Source organism: Solanum stenotomum, chromosome 1 (assembly GCF_019186545.1).
Source record: "Solanum stenotomum isolate F172 chromosome 1, ASM1918654v1, whole genome shotgun sequence".
In the NCBI taxonomy this organism is placed as follows: domain Eukaryota; kingdom Viridiplantae; phylum Streptophyta; class Magnoliopsida; order Solanales; family Solanaceae; genus Solanum; species Solanum stenotomum.
In genome coordinates, this window is record NC_064282.1 from 12,784,185 (window position 1) to 12,808,957 (window position 24,773).

A 24,773-nucleotide genomic window follows, 5' to 3' on the forward strand; every position below is an offset into this window, starting at 1 on the left:
TAAAACAACCGAAAGCAAGTGTTCACGTGACCTCAAATTGATTGACTATCCTAAATTTTGCTTAAGCATCAATTTCAAAAGCCAAATTTAACTCGGAGAAAGCTACTCTTCAGGCCAGATGCAAAAGTTGTGCAAAACAATGAAAAGTGAATGAAGTACAAATGATCTCAACTATGAAATGCAAATGAAGTACTACTACCATATATTTCAGAGAGTAAGAAGTAATTAATTTTCTGTATTTTCAAGCATCTAAGTTTAATTTTGATTAATAGTCAAAGATCCATCATCTTGCCTAATTTAATAAGAAAAGCATCCTTGAAGGCATCAATTCAAACTTACCACTCGAGATGTACACAAAGGTATTTATGGGAAATGCTTCCAGCATGGTTAGAATTTTCTTCTTGTTAAAACCAGACAGATCATTGAGCAGCTAAAGAGGACAAGAGATAAACAAAGTGTAGCAACCATCACTCCACAACCTAGAAAGTATACCTCTTTACACTAATTAGGTAGTGAATCATGGCTTCAACATATTGCATCGAACAATGCAGCGACAGCTCACGCTGATATTTGGTATATCCAGTGTATCAAGTTTCCAATTACTTACTGTCGTAAACTACAGAAGTTAAAAAGAAAACAAAATTCTTAAAATGATGAACGATTATAATGATCTTTTGCAGGATCAATGGTCCTCAATCTTCTTCAAGCCTTTCATATCTGTTGTTTCCACCCTGCAAGAGAAAGAAATATCATCAAACATGTTCAAACTCATAATAGCCAATTAGCGACACTCAAGCTTAGCAAAGAGCCAGGCGCCCATGCCCCATATCTAGGAAACCAAATTCTCTGGGTCAGTTGAGCACAGAACCTACCTAAAATAATTGGCAACAATTAAGCAAGACTTTGGACGAGGTAATTTCTTCATAGTGATCCAGGAATCACTACTTTAGCCTCTATAAGTAATTTCTCTCTCTTCATAATGCTATGTGTGCAAAGGAATGATTTTGCTTGCAATAGGATTTGAGGATAGAGGAAACAGCAAAGAAGAAATAAAAATGGGGCATCTGACATCCAGTGTCAAGTGAAAGGTAAAAGACAATCTTTTTTTGGGGAAGATTATAGAATTGCACACATTTTTAGAATGATAAGAAAAGACAAGTTAGTTTTAGAAATCTAGAAGGGGCCAAAGTTTATTGATGTATATTAATTTAGTTAACTGAAAGGATGAACTACTATGAAAGAGCATCTAGAACACAGAAACACAAAATCTTCCAATTACCCACATGAGTGTGAATATCACGTGTTGTTTAGGAGCTACAACTACTGAAAACATAGGATCTACAAGTCCTTTCCTCTGCAATGTCAAGGTATAATAAACGAACTCTGACAACAGAAAGCTTAAACTTCTCCAAGATAGAGGTAGGATTAATCTTGGCAAGTATATTTAAGTGGCTATTAAAATTCAGCTTCTCCAAATGTGTCCTTTAAGCTAATACATAAACTTGTAAAGGAAACAATTTCATTTACATGTACATGAACTTCCACAGGATCCCACTTGTGGGATTTCACTGGGTATGTTGTTGTACATGCACTTCCACTTATGAAGGAATTCCTTTTCTTTGATCTTTCTAAAATTTCACCAAACAATTTTGTTCAGCCGTGATAAAGAAGTAATGAAGAAACTTTGTTTAACAGTTTTTTGTAGCACTCATTGTCTGCTGAGGGGCATGTAGTCCCCTAACTTCAGTAATTCCATCTTTTGGTAACATTAACTTAAGGATAGCATGTTTACAAGGTGTTAGCTCTTGATAGCACAAGTGATTATCTTAATGAGGGAAAACACAACGAAGTTTCAGCATCCAAGCATGTTGAGTGAGCAGTCAGGCCATTTGAACATTGCACGGTCTCATGCTTTTCTAAGTATAAAGTTTTAACTGTTCTCTTTTCCGTTATGTTTAATGTTTAAACAGTTCCAGACGTAAACATGAAACACTAAACAAAAGGAACTGAAGTACACATTAAAGAAATTGCTAACAACAAAAAGAAGCAAAAGATAGGTTTCATGCAAAAGGAATGAGGTCATAAGAATTAAGAAAACTTACGTTGATCCATACAAAACAATTTTTTGAACATTTGTAGTTTCCCCATCATGTTGATTGTCCTCGATAAAAATGGTCACACTGGTTCAATAACAGTAAAAAAGATTAGTGTCCATCTTACAAATGACTCTTGTAAAAGTTGATGCTCGTGGATATTAGCATACCTGCGAACATTTTGAAACTTGACATACTTCAAGGTAACTGGTTTTCCCTGCAAATGATCAACGAGACATTTCAAGGATGAACATCCAGGGATACTAAAGAATTCTATAAGCAAACATCATTTAGTTAAACTTAAACACAAAGCCAAGAAGCATAATTCCTGTATTATCAGGATTGACTAACCTTGAGGTTATCTTCAGATAAAACAACTGTGTCACTTGGAGGGTAATCATTAACATTACTGCAAAGAGGTTCCCAATCAGCAAATACACATAGTAGATGTGAGAATTCCTCCTACATAATGATCAGTCTAGCAAAGGTCAAAGAGAAATGAAACTTCAAAAGTTACCTAAATCCCATGTGCTCCTTGTTAGAAAACAGCTTCACAGTTTTAGGACCTTCAAGGAGACAAATCTGTGTTACTATATCATGCATATATAGGGGTACAGAAGAAGCACTTGACAAGTTCATCAAGGAGGCAATAACATATTACCTTATCACAAAAAAATGAAAAAACAGAACACCAATGGATGCTTCTTTAGGGAAAAAATAGCAGGTGTGATAACAAATTGAAGACATCAAGCAAAAGAAGTATATCAGGAAAGATTACAAAGACGAGATTCAAAAACAGCATTATAACTGCAGCTTTACTTAGAACACTCAAAATGGAACACATAATCCCCAGCTCTCTAAACTGTACAACTGTTTGATACACTGCTTTGGCCTGATGCCTAAAGGAGAGCAAAACAGTTGGTGCAGCTCCTCTGGTGAAGCCTGTCACAACTTTCTTCGTCAATAGCCCCTCTGATTACCCCACTAACAACAGCAGAAAATGGTCAAAAAAGTCATTCGTACCAACTTAGTAGTCATCTCTGTTATGCCCCCCCTCCCCCCTCTAGTTTTCTCATGCTTTATGCATAGTTTAGAATTTAGATTAAGTTTCAACAAAAATTTATTGATGTATGCACAGTCATGTGCCTGTTAACTAGTTGAAACAATATATGCTCTTGCATCATTTATCTACTTATCCGTAACATAAAGAGAGGCCAGAGTAAGAACTCATTTATCTTAAACAGCAGGAGTACAAAGGTAACTCTTCCATAATGTTGCCTCATGAGAGTATTATTACATCCACCAAAGAGGACTACTTTTACCAATCAAAAAAAAGAAAACGATGAAATGAAGGATTATGTAGAGACTTCTTTCATCACAACGATGAACAAAGACGTTGGAGAAACTTGAGAACACCTAGTTATGCATCACCAATTTTTTGAGAAAGCTTAGTTGTGCGTCAACAATTCTCAGAAGCCAACACCAAAGCAGAAATTGCAAGAGATAAAACTAAGGGTCTTGTGTGCACAGCAAAAGAATGCTAGGGGTAGAAAGAGACACCACAAATCTATTAGCTACCTTCCTCCTCAGGTCCTTTGATAACAATCGAATGCAGTTTGATGACTTGATTAAAAGGTATGTAAATCAATAGCTGTTCATCTGCATCACTCACCAGGTTCAAGCCCTCATCTTCTCTGTAACCCTGATTTAAATTCAAATAAAGCCAACACAATTACTGAAACTGCAAGCAGAAGTAGACGATTATAAAACAAGTGAACTGACATTGAAGCTTACAATTGGAAAAAAGAATCCCCAAAAGTTGCATGATCACGGATAAAAAGGGTAGTAACAGGTTTCATTATGGTAATATCAGAAAGAAGTTGGTTGGTCATCAATTAAGAGCAAAGAAGTCAGATTTCATCTTCCCTTGGTCTTAGGATACATTATATTGACTCATCCTACTAATTAAAAACACTTTTTTTTCCTATCACAGTGCTATTCCTGATTCAGCAGGAACCAAGTGACCAAGATTCCTAAAGAAGGCCCTTAACAACATATATTGAAAAGATTAATGCTTGGCTCTGTGCTCAATAAACACATACAGCTCCAAATTCTTAATTGACTTTATGTCAGTTATAAATAAGAATTAACCACCGCAAGACCTTCCATTAGACTGTCATCTCACATCATCACTGAAGAGTAAAGATGCAAAAGCATATGGTTGTGATATACATGAGTACACTGGATCCAATCTATTGTCAGGTATAAATGGAACAGGATGTGTCAGAGTTGGATACAAGTTGTAGATATCTCAAACTAAGGGAGAGAAAATAAGAGATTAGGGGATAAGATATGATAATTAAGACCTTTAAGAATTGATTGGTGAGGCATAAATTGGAGGCAAGAAAGATGAACTTTCGGTATATGTTGAACGTCTCATTACCATGAGACATCCTTAAGATTCTTTCTTCCAACTTAAAAAAAATGTACTTCCATTCCAAATTGTCCATAAAGGACTTAGCAGGCTAGCTTTCCATGTTGCTTTCATGTGTTACTGAAATTCCTAACCATCCAACTTGCAACAGCTTTTTCCCAATGGATGTCAAATACAGAAAATCCCACAACCCAAAAGATGGGTAGTCATTCTCTAATGAAACAGAAAGTAATCTACATCTTCATTGTTCTCTTTACAGCTCATTTTTTGTACTAACAACACCAAGATACTATAATCCAATTCCTTCTTCTAAGAATATCTCCCTTGAGATTTCCATTTCGGTCAGCGAAACATGTGGAAAAGAAAATTAATTGTCCCCACCCCGGGGACAAATACTCTCTTCCACCCACTTAGCCTCCGTTTAAAAAATTTAATCACCCATTACCATGACTATTTCTACTAACCCCCACCCCCACAAACCCACCCACCCAAACGTCTAAGCCCTTCCTAAATGCACATTGATAATGTATCCTTCCTACACCCACCTATAAGCTCCAAATTTAAATGTATTGTGCCTTTGGTCATGTTACTGTGTATGCTGGAAGTCACTTAGATCCATAAATCCAAAATATGGGCATCTCGCTACAGCACTTGGACCAGGTAACTTAAGCTTAAGAAGAAACTAATTAACAAGTTCAGAGCAAACTAGCAGTGAGAGCTTTTGGCTTCAACAACTAACTGAACCGCTTGGTTTGTGACGCACAAATACGGATTTGTCTGGACTTCATTGGACCACTATACTGAACAAGAACATCATCAACATCTCCTATTCCTTTTTTATTTACCTACTTATTAGTTTCACCCAAAGTTCAAATTCAAAGTAAAATTCCTCGATTAAAATATCAAAACAAAAAACCTTGCACAAACAACCCTAATTTTAACAAGTTACATAATCTTTTTTTCACCTGTTTGAGGGCATTGACAATAGTGTTGCTGCCACTTTGGTTAAGGCACTCGACGCCAGACCAGTCTATGAAGTCCATCAAATCAACCTGTTCATCACCAACAACTCCAACAATTTCAAAAATTTTTAAAAAAAAAACAGAAAATTGGCGTACAATACGAGAATCTGAGGATCTCTAATAGAACTAAATCATACTTGGCCTTTGGGAATTGCAGAAGCAGATTCGGCAGCCATGGTTGACGGAAGTTGTACGCTACAGTTCTTGAGAGAGAAATATTTAAAGAAAGGGAAGAATCCTCGAGAAAATAATAAGTGTTTCTGCGCTTTTATAGGGCAAGCGAACGAATACACATGTAAAAAAAAAATTGCGAAATTTACAAAAAAAAAGTTTAAAAAATTAAAAGATTAATCACCTCTTAATCAATTTATGCTCACAAGATTAATATTGAAGTTGATGATTATCAAACTTAACTTCATATTCGAATATTCAAGATTAATAAATTTATATTGTATTTACCATTTGAATTTTGGGTATATTAGAGTGATAGAGTCTGAAGTTAAATTTAACGATTTTTAATTGCAAATATGTATGTTTGAAGTGTGAAAATATTATTAAAATGAGTATGGAATCAAGGATTTGAAAATCTAATTTTAAACCCCAAATATTAAATTTGAGTTAAAAGAGTAAGTATATTTATTACCTAAAATTTTTAGGAATCCCATAGTGTAAGTAGCAAATTACATCTTATCCCTACTCTTTTTTAATTTACAAAAATCCCCTAAAATTGATGTCATCAAGATATATTTTATTCTTTTGGATACATTACATTTGATACATTATACAACTAGTTTGTTGAGATTAAAAAGGAAATTAAATATAAAATTAAATGTGAATTTCACAAATCATGCAAATTAAATTGATGTCAATCTCTCCCAAATAACAAATTCAAACAATTCAAATTTCAAATTTTCTTCTCTCAAATCTCTTCGAAATTGTAACAAATTAAAAAATAAAGTCAACAATTTTATACAGTTATGTATCATATACAAAAACAAACTATGATACATAACTATGTTATATACATAACAACGTTATGCGTCATATACATAACTATGAATATGATACAAACGGATTTTGTTATAAAACATTAGTTTTTATATATCAATAGTAATATTTGATAGTGTCTACAGATACATAGTCTTCTACTTGAAGAAGGTTGGGTATATGTATCTGGTAGTAAAAGGTAACGAAATTTGTAAAAGATGTGTATTTAATACATAATTATGAACATGATACATATTTTGCGTTTCAATAAATTAGGATTATGTATCAAAATTAATATTTCAAAACAATATATTGTACATGATAAAATTGTAATGTATCGTAAAGGTGAAACGAACAACTTATACATTAATTTAAGAATCAAAATCAACTAGATACATTAAAAGATTTGTTGAAAGCAACAAAGAATAAAAAAAATATATCAATAATTTGATCTACTAAAAGCAAAAAAAAAAAAGGAAGAAAAAAAATGAAGAAATCCTTCCACACTTTCTCATTTGTTATGTATCAACTCTTGTAGTTTTTATTTTCACTTTCAACAATGACGTCAACCATGGATCTCGACCCAAAAAACTTACCGGAGCCACCATCAACTCTTGATAAAATTGTAATATATCATAATATTGAAACGAATACAATAAAAATTAATTTAAGAAACAAAAACAACTAGTTACATGAAAATACTGAACCCATATGCATAAGGAAAAGATGAACAACAAAAGCTCGAAAAAAAAATCAACAATCTGATTTGCTGAAAGCAGAAAAATGATGAAGAAATCCTTCTTACGCTATTTCATTTGCTCTGTATCAACTCCCGTAATTTTTTTTCACTTTCAACAATGGCGTCACTCATGAATTCGTCTACAACTATAATGTTTAATGTATGTGTTCCTGAAAAGATTTTGGGAATTCGATAAATTTGTTTCATGGCTACATCATTCATACAATAGCTTCCTTAAGTTGCAGCCTTACATATTTAGGTCAATATAACATATAACTACTCGATGAACAGTAAAGATGTTAAAAGTGGCAGTGGCAACAACTTGGTAGCAAAACGGTAGCAGACAACTCTTCTGTGTTAATTGTATGGTACAACCAATTTTATTGGAATATGGAATTCTTTAAAGCTATTGCATTCTCATCTTTTTATTGGTCTATGAATCTGATTATTGAAATTTGGATATTTGATTAACTGGAGAGAGAAATTTCTTGATCTTCAAATTGAGATAAATGTTGTAATTGATAAGATTGTGGGAGTGAAAATAGGGAGGGATTAAAGGATAGAAAAAAGGAATGAGGAAACGTGAGTTTGAGCCTTGGATAGTTATGTATCCGGAAGAATTGAGATTTGGGAAAAAATAAGAGATTTTTGTAATATTTTAAATTGGTAGGAAATAACAGAAAATAAGGTAAGTAAAAATGTGTATATAAATAGTTTTTCCTTAAATCATAGAATTAGTAGTATATCAAACTATTTTGACTTGTTATAGCGAGCGAGACAATAAAGGAAAAGATTAATATTAACAAACTCAATCAAAGAATGTATCATTTGGATAAGTCGATTGAATCACTCTCAAGGTATCAATTTTTTTTTTTTATAGATAATAATAGATAAAATTGAGGAGCAGGTTGAAAGCACAATTTTTTCCCCAAGCATTTGAAAAAAAGAACATAACATATGATTTTGTCATAAATAAAATTTTAAATATTTTATTAAATAGAAGTGTTCAAAGAAAATATCTGGTACAATTCTTATGCAAGTGGGAATTATCTCATTATCTATATTCTTCTTATAATTATTTTCTGAGACTATTTATGATTTTCTCTTTCTCTAGGATAATGATGTGATCTTTTGACTTTCTCCTGTCAATAACATGCAACTCCACAAACGTAACCTTCACAATTAATCAAGTATTTCAATCGATGCACTTACCCTTGAATATTGACACCATTTTCCCTTTATCTTAATCTTTCCATTCATGTGGTTATATTAATTGTTTATCGTTTCTTTTATTTTTTTTGTTATTTATTAGGAATTTGAAAATTTACAAATCAATCCTAATCATCTCAAAACAAGAAGGTTCGTTTAGTATGCAACTATGTTGTTTATACTCTTCAAAAATGTCAACGGGTGCTTGTCAAATTCATCAAAAATAGTGTATTTTTGGAGAATCCGACACGTGTGACATCAGTGAAGCGTCCGCGCAACTAATGGGTGAGATAGACAAGGGTATTATTCCATGGGATTAACTATCCCACCTTCTATATGAGAGAGTTAATCCCACCATTTTAGTACAAATGAGAGATAAAATAATACCAGAACTAATTAATACCCATAACCTAATGTGAGATAAAATAATCTCACATTTTATTCCGAAATTGTTATATCCTTAACCCACCAAACAAACAAAGGTAAGGGAATAGAAAAACGAGTATGTTAAAGGTTTGACAATTTTACATTGCCCGAAGAATGTGCATACTAGTGTTGATAAAAATAATACAACATATAAATAGGTCAACTGGTGAAACTTCAAACTCACAGCTTTGCTTTGAAGCCTAAGCCAGAGAAAGGGGAAGTTTATAATATGGTTTAGGGACATTAACTGCTACCTGCAAAGAGGTCAATGCTGCCAATCTGAAACCTTGAAGTTGCATTCTTGTCTCGAACTGCTAGAAACCTAAACCTGCCATTTCTAATAGTGATCAGAAATTGGATCCTATCATGAAGAAGTGAACTCTTACGAGCCTCCGACAAAACTTACCTGAATGCATTTGACAAATAGCCGGGTGAACTGACTGTAAATGCTTTTCTTTGGAAACGTTTGTCAAACATCTGGGAAGTTCGTTTATCCAAGAGATGCCAACTGGAACCTCCATTTTCACTTCCTTCTAGCACCCTAATGTAATGAATGGATATCAGTATTCAGTCTAATATGCAATGATGGTAAGGATTTCTATTGCATACTTCCAAAAGCTGACCAAAACTTTAGCTGATTCTCTAAAATAGTCAACAATCTAAACGAGTGAGAACTTAAGTGTCACCAAAGCTTATAACAAATTGCAACTATGACACCAGTTCTATTTTGAACTTACATATGAGGATATGGAATTAATAGGAGAAATATCAGACTTGTAAACTTCGCTTGACTAAGAAAACCAACCAATTGTATACAGAGGAATAGTTGAGTTGTGGAAACAAGCTCAGACACCATCGTTATCAAAAACAAAAAAAGCAGCCATTCTGGTAATAAACCATCTGCTTTCAACAAGCAGCAGTTGCACTACTGTTACACAACTTCAATTTCATCATGCCAATTGTCATGCTTTCACCGACTTCAACCTTCTAGGTCCTATGACTGCTCAGAGAGAGTTACACAACTGACACAACCTTATCTCACCAGCTTCAGTTAGTTAATCTTGCACAGTATATATTTGATTCTATTCGGAGCCATTATAATAATTTCACCATTTCATTGATTAAATTGTTCCTCCAAAAACTCCAAGTCTTCCTCATCCCACTCTATATTGGCTATCCTATTGCCACTCTGTTTCCATCTTTGCTTTTTTAGGGATTCTTTGACTGCCAAACCAACAACAACATACCTAGTGAGACCCCAACCTTCACGCAACCTCACACTAACTATTTCTTAAATGTCTTTTTGCCTTCTAGCTTTGGTCCACGCCCATTTCAACAATTCTCATTCCAGCTGGTTCATTACCACAACCCTTAAAAACAATTAGCCCCTTCCTTTTCTGCAATATTAAGTATTCCTTCAATTTCATTTTATATGATGGTACTTGACAGGATGTCATGGGTTCGAACCGTGGAAACAACCTCTTTACTTGACAGAACACGTTGTTCAGAATAGAAGTAACGGAAGAAAATATTTAAGTATTGATTGAAATTGATAGAGAGAAAACATATACATCTCCACAGACCAAGCAAAAGGGATAGAGGGGTTAGTTAATCATTTGTTTATATTGACATAAATAGAAGGGTTGGTGATTTTACAAGATGCATAAATGCATTTCCCATTATTTAAGCATTAGAGAAATCCCATGTCAACTATATAGTTGATTTTGGTCTAGCCAAAATGAACCCATTTCTGGTTATCACACTTCTCCAGTAATATGTTCTCATACACAGCTATATATCCCTGTTAGCCAGCTTACGTAGTAAATTCTATTTGTTCTAAGGTACTTTGGGCTGTTGGACTTACTACCTATATTGCCTTAAATGATCCGGCGCAAAGCCACAATTTTATAAAGAATCAATCGACATTTGTTAGATACTGTTTTCAGTTAGACAACACCAGCCCCCTTGAACAGACCACTATATCTGTCTCAGAAGCTGGAAACACATACAGTTACTTGCAGGATGGAATAGATTTTTTCACAACTATACTTTGAAGCCGATATTTCATACCAGTCTTTTGGATCTCTCTCTGGAGCATCATTAGCAGACATAAACTCATATGCCACAAGCTCAACCATCCGGTTATCAGCTACTTGATATATGATCCAACATCCTATAAAGCAGAATACAAGTATCAGATAGAACAATAACCATAAAGAAAAAGGATAATTGAAAATATAAATACAAAAACCTGTGTTTATCCCTTAAAAAATCAATATGTATTTATTCACCTTTTCATCCAATATAAATTCCTTTCTTTTAATTCCTTAATTTGAGATACCTTTAGAGGTTGTTAGATTCAGGAACCTTCTTTATGTTCATAATTGACGCCTGAAGGGGCACCTTCCTTCACACAACATCATCAAATTTGAAAACAACTGATGTTCTTAAACTTGCAACAATTGCTTAATAATAACTTGTGCATCATATGTAATGAGAAGCTTGTAACACATTCACACTAAAATTATTTATGTTGAATATACTAAAAGCTGGTTGATTTCATCCTCCTCCGGTCTTAAATGTTCCCCCAGGGTTATTGCATCAAGACATGGATATGGCTGACAATATTTTCACCAACTAGTAGAAAACATCCATCAGAATCAAGAAGATATCTCTTTAAGTACAATAATGTTCTTATAAAAAATTTAGAACATTAATGTCTAGTGGTCATCAATATGATATTTAATCATCTACATATACACCATCGAGATAGCAGTGATCTCTTTGGACTAGGGGGCAAATCTTGGGCTTCCTAAAGAAAATAAAGACTTACTGCAATTACTATTTGGGAACTATCCAGAAGAAGATGCATAAAATGGTGTTGCACTATAAGCTACTTGTTATGTTAAGAAACATTTGGGAAAGAAGAAAAGCATGAACCCATGGTTTAGCTGACCATTATTCAGCAGGCACCACTACATCAAAGTTGTTATATTAGCTTCTCCTCACTCTTTAGCTCTAAACTTCACAATAACTCCATCCATGAGTTACCTGATTTTCCATTTTACTGATTCTTTTCTCTTGTTTAAGGACCTCTTCAACCTAAATGGAAAACAACTTTTTTTTTTATGAATAAAGATAAATTTATTAAATAGAAGCTCCAGTAGAAGGCTGGTGCTGAGGCAAAATACAGTTCTGCTGGATTTGAATCCCCCAGAGCTGTAGGTATTCCAAGAAACCCAGCATTACACTACACTATCAGTAGAAATTCAGCATTACACCAAATTTCAACTGATATTTCAAATTCACTTCACATGCCACTCTAATGGCAAGTTCTGGAGACATCTTATTGAAGGTGCCAGATACTCATTCAATACAGACACTTCACAGTTAACACACCTCAGAAGAAAAAGATGCCCTTGGAATTTCAAGGCTTTGTAAGGTATGAAGACTTGGATGATGTTAACTTAAAAACTAGAGAAAGGATGCCCTATATTGAAGCTACCAAAGCAAAAGTTATGAACTATTCTGTTTCTTTTTTCTTCTTTTTTTCTCTCTTCTCTGTTAATACTTTTTGGAGGTGGCTAGCATAGCCCTTAATGCTGAGGAATACAAGTTACCCGTTTCAAAAAAAAAAGAAAAAGTTATGAACTATACAACACAATATTCACCGTCAAAACAATACCTATTAACTTAATGATGAACATAAAGAAGCAACACATCGAGAAGAACCAGAGAAATAACCTTACGGCTTACGCAGCTGACATATATGAGAAACAATGATGCTATGCCAGAGTTACATTTTTACTTAAGTATACCTGCTGCACCATTTGGTTCTTCCCACTTTGACATCCGTGTTCCATCAAATGCACATGTAGCCTGATGTATTCGAACAAGAGAAATAAGATTCTTCGCCTATTAACTATATCAGGAACTTCTCTTCCACATGACTAGAAGTTTTTTGGAAGGAACAGTTTTTATTATACAAGTCAATGTTACTTACAACTCCAAAAGGAAGCTCCTCCCCACTAGCAAGGACTAGACCAGAACATAATCTGTTCAACTTAAGCAGTGGCCAGGAGAGGGACCTGCTGTCTAGTCTAGCACATTGTCCGATATTGTAAATCACATCATCCAGTGCATGGAACACGACAGGCAGCGCAACGGAAGTTTTAACAGGATCAGAAGCTAAACATATATCAATACTCCCATTAACACCTAACTCACTCTTCAAAGAAAGAGCATTGAGTAACTGGTCAAAAGATGCCAACATCTTACTGAAAATATCACCAGAACTACTTGAAACTGATTTCACAGAAATTCTCCTGGTTCTGAAAGGTGAATTCTTTAGATCAACTAAAATCTTTCTGAAAATCTCAAGAATTTCAGCAGCTGCCTTTTTAGATGGCGAGTACTCTATTAACTTTGAAAGAACAGGGGAAAAGGCACTGTAGATATTTGTGACATGATCATCTATGCATTTGCGAACTGGACAAGATGAAGAGCTTAGAGAGTTCTTTTCAGCCGAGACAAATTCCGATCTTGCTATGCGCCACTCCTTGTCTCCGCTCAATCTTCCAGGTAATGAGACTGAAGAGTCATCTTTACGATGCAATTCTTGCTCAATGACATTCATTTCGATCCTGTCCCGTTCTTCCAGTGCTGAAATCACTTCAGCAGATAATGTTTTCCGAAGTTCTCTAGTTATATCAGAGAGAACAGCTGCAAGAGAAGGCTCTGAAATGATGTTTCGCTGAGAAAGAACCTTCATGATCAAAAATATTTATCTTAATTGCAGAAACTCATGACCACATACAAGTATCAATAAAGGGACACTCAGTTAACAGTTCACCTCAGGCCACTTCCTGGTGTAACGCTTAGTGACATCATGCACTCCATCTTTTGCAATAGCAAAAACGTAATTCAAACTCTTTTTCCATCTTCAGAGAAAGGTTGAAACACTAAAAATAAGAAGGTGGGTCGGAAAAGGTTGAAATACCAAAAATAAGAAGACAGTTACAAAAATAATGATATGAATGGCAACTTTGCAACAACAGACGCATAGCGGATTTTTACTACGAGTGTAAATTTGTTCTCTAAAATATTTCATGAACATGTGAAGCACTAGTTAAAATGAAAATATTCCTAGTACTCAAAAATAAGTATGATATACCGAAACTTTCCATTGTTAAATGGAGCTTTGGTTCTTTAGTCACCAAGTTTCACACACTTTCATCAATTCAAAGCATGCTTCTTTTAAATCTTCAATGACTAACTGACCATTATAGTGGCAACAGAAATTTACATGCCTGCGGAACTCCTAGATTCTGATTTACAGCCATTTCCATTTTCTATACTATATTAATAACACAAAGCTCCTTAACAAAACACCGTCTGCCTTTTTTATCCATAAAAATAGTTCTCATTGGACAACTTGTCATTTAAGTTTTCCCATAATATTTAGGAATTCTAGATCACTAATTGTTTGCATTGAACCCTTCCTTCAATAAACTATATACAACAATAACATACCTAGTGGAATCCCCCAGGTGGGGTCTGGGTCTGGGGAGATAAACTATATAGAGAGTCCTAATATTTAATATCTTGTATAAACCCTTTCCTTATTTGAATTATTTAACATAACTATTTTGTAAAAGCCAAGTAATAGGTAAAACATTATACTACACGCTTACATTAGGTTCAAGTAATGAAGTAATGTGTGGAAGTGGTTTTATTTCATTTGATAATGAAATATTAGCTGCACCAGTTTCTTAGTCAAGATTAAAAAATAAAAGAAAACTTCTTGTGAAAAATTATGTTGGTTTTTTTGGGTATACAATAGTATGCTCTATGCCCATCACCCTTTCATCAAACACTCCAATAAAATTTATGTACCAAAATGTATACGGATTCTCAGAAATGCTATAATTAGATACAAACTATCCGAATATCCATAATTGTTAATACTTTTTAACTCAATATCAAATTCTGGAAATACTTTCAAAATGACACTTAACAACTGCACGTCAAGTATACACAGTTTAATAGCATTTGTACAACATTGTCAAGTTTTATACTTACTGATATGGAGTACACGCGCAAAGCACGTTCTCTAAAACTAGTACTCCATATAATAAGAAGGGAAGAGCAAATTTGATGGCAATACATCACATTAAGAATTATGCTATTGCTACATTAGTTACAATACTATTACATCTACAGAGGTAAAATTGGCAAAGAGAAAATACCCCTTCTCATATAATAGAGGATTGTCATATATTCCTTCACAAGGATCAAGATGCATCCATCTGCACTATTTCTCCCAATCACTTCGTGTTGTGGATCATTGCAACAAATTTATTGAGAAAGCCCTGTGAAAAGATATTACCTTCCCAGAGACGGTGAAAAGCACTCTGTCCAGACATGATCGGTGAAGTCCAAAATCTGGAAAGTGGAACAATAGAAGGAGAAGATAAGTCAAAATCTATAAAACAGCTGATTTCCTTCCAAAAATGTGTTTGTGTGTGTGCGTGTGTGGTGGTGGTGGGGAGGTATCTCAACTTCAATAGCAATACAAGCCCATGAAGATACTCATGATTAGGTCAACAAACTTGAAAAAGGTTTCTTTCTAAAAGCAGCATAATGCAGTAATGCGGAATATATATGATCTTGTAGAGAAACCTGAAAAGGATACAAGAGTTGGCACTAAATAATGAAGAGTGAATAATTTAGCAATTGAAAGTCTGAAGCATATTGCACTGCTTTTCAGGCAAGTGCACATCTTCAACACTTCAGGTTTAGGCAAGTGTCCAGGGTAGTCACTCTTTGCACTCCTCTTCCAGAAATTTATGGGAGTTTATTACACATTTCATTTCTTTATCTTTCCTGCTGGTAAAATTGATTGCAATTATGTTCTTGTAATTTGGATTTCTGAATAGAAAAAACAGAAAGATTAAATTCACCCAGACCTATATAAAGAAGAGATGGCACTCCTATCTCATTCTCAAGTTAGTATCTCTTTATAAAACTTCTCACACCAGTTCAAAAAGGCTAAAAACAAAAAGTTCCTGGCATTTATTTTCTGAGGAAGTTGGTGACAAGATAATCGATGCAAGTTTTAGTACTCAATTAGTGGAAGGAGCCCTGGGCACAAGTATTCAGCTATATGTGAATAGTTCAACTTATAGAAGTTTGGTCTTCCAGTAAATCAATTTAAAACGGCACTTCGTTGCTGTAGGTTCTTCAATGTTTTTATTTGCATACTTGTCGTTTTCCTAATTTCAATCATATGCACAAGGAGAAATTCACCAGTCACTAAAGCTTCCAGCGAAGAACAATCACAAAGGATTTATGAAAATTGAATCCACCATACAGCAATAGAGAGAAACGGCAATCACCTAACATGGTTGGCATCGAAATATGTTTTCTTGGAGAAGAAACTTACCAAACGAGAATCATAACCAAAAGCCCTACAATAGAGTGTGAAGCAGTTGGCCCACTCCCCGCACCGCCCCTTTCTCGTCTCTAGAAGCTGCATAAATGTCAGTCAGATATTGTGATACAAAATCTTCCAGTAGCAGATGTATCCAATACCTTCAATGGGTCGTTGTATCTTGGGAAACGGGTGATATTTGAACATGAATTGCACCTGTGGGCAATAGAGATAAATGTTATAAGACAGCTGTGTTATTTTCCTGTAAAACGAGATAGAGAGAATGGATACGCATATCCTTACAGAAAGAGAAAATTTTAATGCTTAAAAGATGTCAGAATAGAAAAGCAGCTCCAAGAGATCCTCACATGTGCAAAATGATGGAGTGACAGAAAAAATGAAAAAATGAAGCCTAGCTAGTAATGCTTCTTCTCTTACAGTTGACAACCCAATGATGCCTCCTCTGAACAACACTCACCTCTGACAATTGATTTTAAAAAATTGCAAAGCAGATACTAGTTGTAGACCTCTTGGTATAACTTTGGGTACCCTAAGAGACAGGATTTTTTCTTTCCTGTGCGTTATTAAAATAGGCAATGAATTCTTAAATTTACCGCTTTAGTCATATAGAGCTAGCAATGCTCTCAAAATATTTCTACTGAGGAAAAAACAGCACAGAACTCAGAGAGACTATACTATATCTCAGGAAATACACTTTGAACATAAATTATCAAAAGAGCAATGGTCTCAAAATATTTCTACTGAGGAAAAAACAGCACAGAACTCAGAGAAACTATACTATATCACAGGAAATACACTTTGAACATAAATTATCAAAAGAGCATGCTTTCAGTAAAAGTTGATAAGGATTCCTGGAAGAAACTCACTTGCATTAATGTAGAAGCTTGTTACAAAAGTAAACTCTTCTGTTTAGAACTACCAATTACTTTTTAGAAACCGGGTATGGATAATTTCCCTTAGAACCTATCTAATGCCACATAGAATGTAGAACGTAACTATCTTTCCTAACGTACCGATAAAGTTCAACTCGAGAAGCACCATAAAGTGTTTCAGAAGAATTTGCAACCCCCATGCCTTGACTTCTGGTATCATTACCACAGCTATCACAAGGAGGAGAATTCACCCACCTACAATGACAGAAAAGAAATGAGAATATTGTCATTTAAGAGAGTAATCCTTGGGCCTCTAAGGCCCAACATGTCCTAACATTGAATGTCATTGAAATGTGGATGCTAAAATCAATGTACAATCATACAGCTTGGAGAATATCACTGCATCCAACAAAGGGTGCAAATAGCACAGGCAGAGGAAACAATGAGAGATCGTCTGAGATGGTTTGACAAGATCCTACATTAACCTCCATATGCACCAACATGTAGGTGCAGTACAATGACAAGCATCAGTGGCTGACATGTGGATAGGACAAGGATGGAATCTCAGTTTTTAGAAGACTGTTAAATGATTGGGAGATAGATAAGGTAGCAGAGTTTGTCCAAATTCACTCCCACTTCAATGGTTTCTTAGTAAAGGAGAACAGCCTGATCTGGCAGTGTGACAACAAAGGGAAGTTCTCTGTAAATTCTGCTTACAGAGATCTCAGTTCATGCAACAATCAGGTGGCCCCTTGGCCGCGAAAGATGGTTTGGAAAGTCAAAGTACCTTATAAGGTAACATGCTTCACGTGGCTATTGGCGAAAGAAGAAGTTCTGACACATGAAAAGTTGATCAAGAAAGGTATACAACTATGCCCCAGATGCTAGCTTTGTAATGAACAGGCAGAGACAATTTGCCATATTTTCTTGCATTGTAAATGGAATGATCAGCTATGAAAAATCTTCATCAACTCGAGGAAGATAAAATGGGAGATGCGAGGAAGAATCAAAGAAGTGTTAAACTGCTGGAACAGTGATGGTAATGCAGCTAGAAGAAAGGAAAGATGGAAGATTGTCCCAGCTCGTATTTGGTGGTCTGTCTGGACAGAAAGGAATTATAAATATTGAGGGCAAGGAATGTAGCATTTAAAAGTATAAAACGAACTGTCTAGGTAAGACAAAGTGAAGATATATCTGATGTTCTTGGAAGTTTGTAAGTATTTTTACATATAGGAACCCATTTTGTAAGTGACCTACTTTTGAGAGGGCCTGCACAGTTTCTGGTGTAGTATACCTATCGATATTAATATAACTGTTACCTTCAACAAAAAAAAAGTCAAGTTTTTTTTTGGAAACAGAGAAATCCACGCTTTTGCCTGCAACAGAGTTCGAGCCTGTGACTTGTACCTAAACCCACACATCGCATGTTGCGCTCTTACCACCTACGTTCATCATAGGCTGTCTTTGACAAAAACTAAAAAAAGAATAGCAGAAAACCACATGCAAATGTGTTGGAAGAACACTTTGATTAAAACATAAGATTTAGATGATTTTGGGTCTCATAAATCATAATATATGAACTCATATTAGTTCCAGTACTGCATTTCAGCATTATAGATACACATAACAACGTCACTGCATGGAAGTAGAATGAAGTGAAAATTGTTCAGTCCTTAGTGATGAAAAATTGAATTAGCAGCAAAGGCAAGAAATTACCGAAATGACTGCTTAAACCAGAATAGCAGCTGTAATAGGAAGGCATTATCTTGTTCAACTTTTGTTGGTTTGTAGTTTCCCTCCTAAGCATATATAGCACAGATGTCAGAAATTCTGGCTGATGTCAACCCACAAATTCTCATATTCAAACCAAAACTAAGATGCCACTCACAACTCTTGTAATAAGCTGCGCCAAGTAAGAAGTATAGAACATTTTGTGTTGATTTATGATTTATATAAACACAAATTGTTCTTGTTGTTAATGCTATACTATATCCTTTAATTCCATTTTAAAAAATCTAATTACTCAGTAAAGCTATATATATGGTCGGAGGCCCCTAATAACACATTTTACACTGATTTCACTATCATCTTCTTATCAGTAACAAAATTAAGATGCAAAGAAAAATTTGCGTCCAAAGTTAACTCAAATATATTTTTTTGGAAAGATAGGTATTAACATAAACTCAATAGTCTTCAAGAAAAGAGAAACGAAGCCAAAATATTAAAAGATACACATGAATCAGTTCGTCAAAGTTCTAATAGGGACACTTATCAACCAACATTAGTTTCTTACAAATTTTATCTCTTAAACATCAGAGGAGAGATAGTAATATCTATGTTTCCCAGACTTGAGAAGGTTTTTCATTAACTAAAATGAAGGAAAGAGAAGTCTATCTTATTACATGATGAATACATGCTCAACATCTCAATCTATTTCCAAAAAAAGAAAAAAAAAAAAAAGAACCTCATTCATGACTTGTTCGAGGTTAAATATTATATAGGTTGAACAGAGTTCCCAATTTGTGCACAACAAAATGACCAGCAAGATGATAGTACTAACCCTTCCCAAAGAAATCAATGCTTTCTCCTCAAGCTTGTCAACAGGCACAGTCTTTCGAGCCATCTCTTGCCGATGTGGATCTTCATACTACAACATGAGGAAAGATATTTGTTATCTATCAACAAAAATGATTTTATTCCATTCCACCTTCTATTGCATTTCACCTTTTCAAACAAAAAGTCAATGATGAATTACTCTATCCATCTCAGCACAGTATTAAGAGAAAAGTGGGATTAAGGATATAGCATAATTTACACACTTTACTCATATAGGGGTCAAACAAATATCATTTCGACTACAGGATTTTGTGTGCACTGTTGGTATTGTAAAAGGACATCAAGTAGCATACAAAAGTGAATCATAAAAGAAACTTGAATTCTTGAAACATGAAAAACTGCTGAGAGTATTTAATATGTAAGGTATATCCAACTTTAAAAAAAAATAATTTATGAAATACGTTATACTGTGTTGGCTCTTGAAGTAGAAGAGCTAAAGACCATCTCTTACTTCATCTGCTAAAGGGGGAGAAACAACTATGGAACACAAGTTAAGATGGACAAAAGAAAATCAGACACAAAAAGATATACCATTTGAACTTGATTTACATATGGCTGTATCCGCTGTTCAACTTGCTCCTTACTTTCTCTAGAAACAAAATGCTGCATCATAAGAGCTTCTTCTTCTGCCTAGATGTACAATCACATAGATAATAATTGAGTGTTATCAACATAAAATGATAATAACAAGTTAGCTCTCGTAGTTTAAAGGTAAAGCAAATGCAAAAAGAAAGGTTTTCTTTAAACTCCAACTAAGTTCGTCATACAACTGATATAGTCTAAGATGAAAAAAATGAAGGGTCAATTGTATTGTTTCCACCCACAATAAGTTCCTAATTGCTGTAGATAAGGCATACTAGTTAAAAATCAGTATATCACTGTGGAAAATAAAATTAACCTTATCTATACTTACTACCTTAAAATCATGAACTCCCAAACAACATAAATGTTGAATTACTATAATACCCCCAATTAAAAATACTCAATTAATTTAATTATTTGTATTATATTAAAAATAGATACCTTTTGACATTAAAGGGTTGTGATTTTTTCAAAGAGGTTGTGACTTTTCCGATGAGTTGTGACATTTTCGATGAGTTGTGACTTTCCGAAGGGTTGTGATTTTTCCAAAGGGTTGTGACTTTTCCAAAGGATTGTGCCTTTTTCAATGAGTTGTAACTTTTTCAAAGGGTTGTGACTTTTCCAATGAGCAGTGACTTTTTCAAAAGGTTGTAACTTTTCTGATAAGGCACAATTAGTACCTATTCATACTACTATTTGTTAGCTATAAATAGTGGAGTTTCCTCTCACTTTTAATCTACAATTTTTTTTAAAGTTTTGTACTCTTCTTCTTCTTAAAAATCTCAAGGGTTATTTGCAACTGTTGATAAAGTTTAAAATTCAACAAAATTTGAGGTATCACATTAGAAAGAGTTGGTGAACAAATTATAGCAAATCATTCAACAATTCACAGTCATATTTTTTCTTACAATTTTCATGAGTTAACAGTGACGAAAAGCTGTGGTTAAGACAATAATACTAAACAAATATGAAAAAAGTCACATGATTTGGGTAAGATATTTTTTCTTTGTTTTTTTTTTCATTTTTTGTTCTCCTACCCTCACGAAGGAGTTTCTTTCTAATTTTGTTAAAATAACGGGCTTCAACATAGTCCATTGAATTATAACTTTGGATGTTAAATCTACTATTTCAAAGATAGATTTTAACTTTTACTTATAATATGACCTACACTCAAACCTCTATTTAACCATCATTCGTTATAACAACAAAGTACCTTTTATTTGTTGTTGTAAAATTAGCTCTTTATGATAGTCTTACTCAAGTATTAATTGAGTAACAATATTTTGTAAAAGATAGATTGCGTATAAAGATAAATTATTGAAATATTTATGTTAATCCTTATTAGTGTCATGCACATACTACATTTCAAGTATGAATATTTAAGAGAAAAATTGTACTTAAATGGTGTCTATCATTTATGTTTATAACCTGAAGAGAAAAGGCTATTGGTGACATTTTTTGTATTGATAATTTTTTATAAAATTTTGTTGGTTAGATTTGCTTACAAAATTGAGTGTAGTAAAAATACTACTAAAGAAATGTCACTTTCTCCCACATTTAAATTTTGAATGTATTTCGAAATGTTTTAATGATATTTGTTTATTTTGATCTCAAAATACAAGTAACTCTATGACAATTTGTATTAATTACTTAAAAACACTTGTCATGTGTTCTTTCAATTATAATTATTTACTAAAAAGTATTAATTTAGTAATATTAATTCTATTTTACAACATTGTATACTATATATACAATACACACGTGTAACGCACGTGCCGTGAAACTAGTTTAAGGAAAAAAGAATCATATAAATGAAAAGGAATGTAAATTCTTTAGCTTTCTTTTATTCCTAGCTAGAAATCAAGTTTTTGTTTACTATGTTCAAAAAAATCTCATCTTGAAATAACAAAAAAAAAAACTCGATACTTTGTTTAATTTTAATCATTTCACATTGTTGACTAAAGTTCTTTAAAAGTTGGGATTTTTTCAAGACAGTATGCCCATAGATTACAATAACAACATACCCAGTGTGATCCCATATATTAAGTTCCGTATATCAAGACTGAAAGTCCAATTCTTAGTTGTTGCAAAGAAATTACTTCCAACTTTAAGCTCCAGCTGATTTTAGCTCACACTTTTACGTCTCTTTTGCTTACCTCGAGCATTCCACTACCATCATCACATTCATTTTTTGTGTAATATTTATTCAAAGTGAAAAACATAGCTCAACACTACTTCTATTGCAATTACATTAGCAGTTCAAGCAAACCATCTGACATCAAATAACATGAATGCTTCGCAACTTAAACCGAAATTCAATGCAGAACCTGAATAAGGCGAGCCAACTCTTCATCTGACATTGCCAAATTTTCTAACTTCTCTTTCTCCTCGGCTACTATTTCCTCCTCAACTTCATCAATTGATACCAACCGAAGCTTATCCGATATTGAAGCGAGATCAGACTCGTCGGATACAATTTGATCATCTCTCCCCAATATCTTCTCATCAATTCAATTTTAACAAATCAAATACTCAAATTCACAATCATTTCATTTTCAACAAATTAAATACTCAACTTCACTAGCATATTTATGCAAATACAAATCATATTGACACATTCATCTCATTGCACCTCTTCAATTCAATTTTTTTATCAAGTTTATCAAATGAACATCTTGCGATCAGAATAGTAAATGCTACAATCTTATCATCTCTCCTCTGAATATCTTCAAATTTCCATATTTATAAATAACAAACTTCAACTTTAAATACATACTGCTACATAAGAATCGAGATAAGAATTATCGATATAATCTGATTATTGTTCCTTCCAATATCTTCTCATCACTTTCAGTTTTAGCAAATCAAACACTTAAAAACACATAACAAGAGATCACGATCGTTCACTGGAATCTTCCAATATCTTCTCAAAGTCCAATTTACAGAAAATTGAGGCTAAAATTGACAAGCAAATGCAAATTATGCGGACATTATATAAAACACAATTCATCACATTTTATACCTTTTGTTGATCGGGAGGAACAGAAGTGAGAGAGAAGAGCTGGTACTTGAGTACCTGGAAAAACGAATAGATAAGAGGAAAAGGTTTGTAAATGAAACGGAAGATGGAATTGAAGAAAATGAAGTGAGAATGAGAGGAGGTCGAAGAAGAAGACGACTTCGAAGCCATCATCAGTATCGTAATCGACGTCGAATGTGGAGTCGTTGTGACTAACGGCGAGTCTTCGAGCAACCATTCTTTGGAACTTGTTCAATTTGCTTCGTTTTTAGGTTTTGCAATTCGATTCCTTGGGAGAAATTATACTTCAATGGGCCAAAAAGTGTATGACTTTTCTTTCTCTTCCAATTCTTTAATTTTTGTCTTGAAAATCAAGATTATCCCTTTTATAGACCGTCTTAACTCTTAACTAACTCGCTTCATAAACTAATCAATGTTGTTTATATTCCTTCGTCTAATAATGGTTGTATATCGTATTATTTTAAGATATTCAATAATATTTATTCACTTTATGAAATTAATAAATAATTTTACATTACTTCTTAATATATCCTTATAATTAATTATAATTATTTATTTATTAGATATTATATTTATTATATTCAAATTGTGATATAATAAAATTATACTTTTGATTATAATTTCTTAAGAAGTGTGGAAAGTCGGGACGAGTATTGTTGCACGGAAAGAGTATAATGCTCCTTAGTCCTTTCCATTCCCTCTGTCGAGCATTTTTTATTTTACACAATATTAAAAAATTACTAATATATTGATCATACTATTTTGATATTTGCCTGTGTCAGTGCACATAAAAAAAGTTATAAAAAATACTCTTTCGAAATCATTATACTTGTTCACTATTGCAATTTATAGTACTTTTCGTATAGTTTTTGAATGTCTAAAATTTTTTGTTTAAAATATCGAATTAATGTAATCTAATTTTAACTTTGAAAATTAGTTAATTTAACCTAGTGGGATTTCACTGGGTATGTTGTTGTTGTTGTTGACTTTCGAAAAGCGCAACGTGACAAATAAAAGTAGACGGAGGGAGTAATAAATACAATGTCTTGAAAAATGTAATAGGAAAATAACTATGATTAATGATAAGGATAAATTAGGAACTAAGTGTAAAATTATTCATTGATTCATAAAGTAGACAAGTATTATTGGACATCCCAAAAATAATATAGTGGATAACTATTGTTGGACGAAGGAGGTATATAATAGAGTATAGTAATAACTAGTATTGAAAACCGTTCACATTCAAAAGGTCATATTAATTGTAAACGTAAAGTGGGAAAATATATTCCATCATTCACTT

The 24,773-nt window shown here is 33.6% G+C and overlaps 2 protein-coding genes across 6 annotated transcripts; both read right to left on the bottom strand.

Moving 5' to 3' along the window:
- Window positions 1-533: 533 nt before the first annotated feature.
- Window positions 534-5,823, bottom strand: LOC125862202 (PITH domain-containing protein At3g04780). The gene is made up of 8 exons (XM_049542223.1): window positions 5,687-5,823; window positions 5,493-5,579; window positions 3,672-3,795; window positions 2,611-2,659; window positions 2,445-2,502; window positions 2,264-2,310; window positions 2,103-2,180; window positions 534-731 (listed from the first exon to the last, which is right to left on the bottom strand). Exons 1-8 carry the CDS (start codon window positions 5,723-5,725, stop codon window positions 683-685), a joined length of 531 nt encoding a protein of 176 aa, XP_049398180.1. The 5' UTR covers window positions 5,726-5,823; the 3' UTR covers window positions 534-682.
- A 3,139-nt stretch (window positions 5,824-8,962) lies between these two features.
- On the bottom strand, window positions 8,963-23,766 carry LOC125870183 (peptide-N(4)-(N-acetyl-beta-glucosaminyl)asparagine amidase). Of its 5 annotated transcripts, XM_049550547.1 has the most exons (17): window positions 23,613-23,765; window positions 23,456-23,509; window positions 22,761-22,931; window positions 20,383-20,481; window positions 19,796-19,882; window positions 18,952-19,034; window positions 17,377-17,490; window positions 16,504-16,558; window positions 16,355-16,441; window positions 15,299-15,354; window positions 15,159-15,218; window positions 13,763-13,850; window positions 12,914-13,675; window positions 12,729-12,789; window positions 10,981-11,083; window positions 9,317-9,451; window positions 8,963-9,238 (listed from the first exon to the last, which is right to left on the bottom strand). In XM_049550547.1, exons 1-17 carry the CDS (start codon window positions 23,688-23,690, stop codon window positions 9,154-9,156), a joined length of 2,178 nt encoding a protein of 725 aa, XP_049406504.1. In that variant the 5' UTR covers window positions 23,691-23,765; the 3' UTR covers window positions 8,963-9,153. The 5 variants fall into 5 exon arrangements, 4 of the variants coding, with proteins under 4 accessions (XP_049406504.1, XP_049406513.1, XP_049406495.1 ...); XM_049550556.1 differs by lacking the exon at window positions 20,383-20,481 and having other exon boundaries at window positions 23,613-23,766; XM_049550538.1 differs by having other exon boundaries at window positions 23,456-23,726.
- Between the last annotated feature and the right edge of the window lie 1,007 nt (window positions 23,767-24,773).

Bases quoted from the DNA above. Each gene is read 5' to 3' on its own strand.
- LOC125862202 (XM_049542223.1), bottom strand. From the start codon at position 5,725: ATGGCTGCCGAATCTGCTTCTGCAATTCCCAAAGGCCAA. The intron at 2,311-2,444 runs GTTAGTCAATCC...GATCATTTGCAG, and splicing joins TATCTGAAGATAACCTCAAG to GGAAAACCAGTTACCTTGAA. The intron at 2,181-2,263 runs GTATGCTAATAT...TTATTGAACCAG, and splicing joins AAGTTTCAAAATGTTCGCAG to TGTGACCATTTTTATCGAGG.
- LOC125870183 (XM_049550538.1), bottom strand. From the start codon at position 23,626: ATGATGGCTTCGAAGTCGTCTTCTTCTTCGACCTCCTCTCATTCTCAC. The intron at 20,482-22,760 runs GTTCTGCATTGA...TTGTACATCTAG, and splicing joins AGTTGGCTCGCCTTATTCAG to GCAGAAGAAGAAGCTCTTAT. The intron at 17,491-18,951 runs GTAATTTCTTGC...CTGTCATTGTAG, and splicing joins TGGTTTAAGCAGTCATTTCG to GTGGGTGAATTCTCCTCCTT.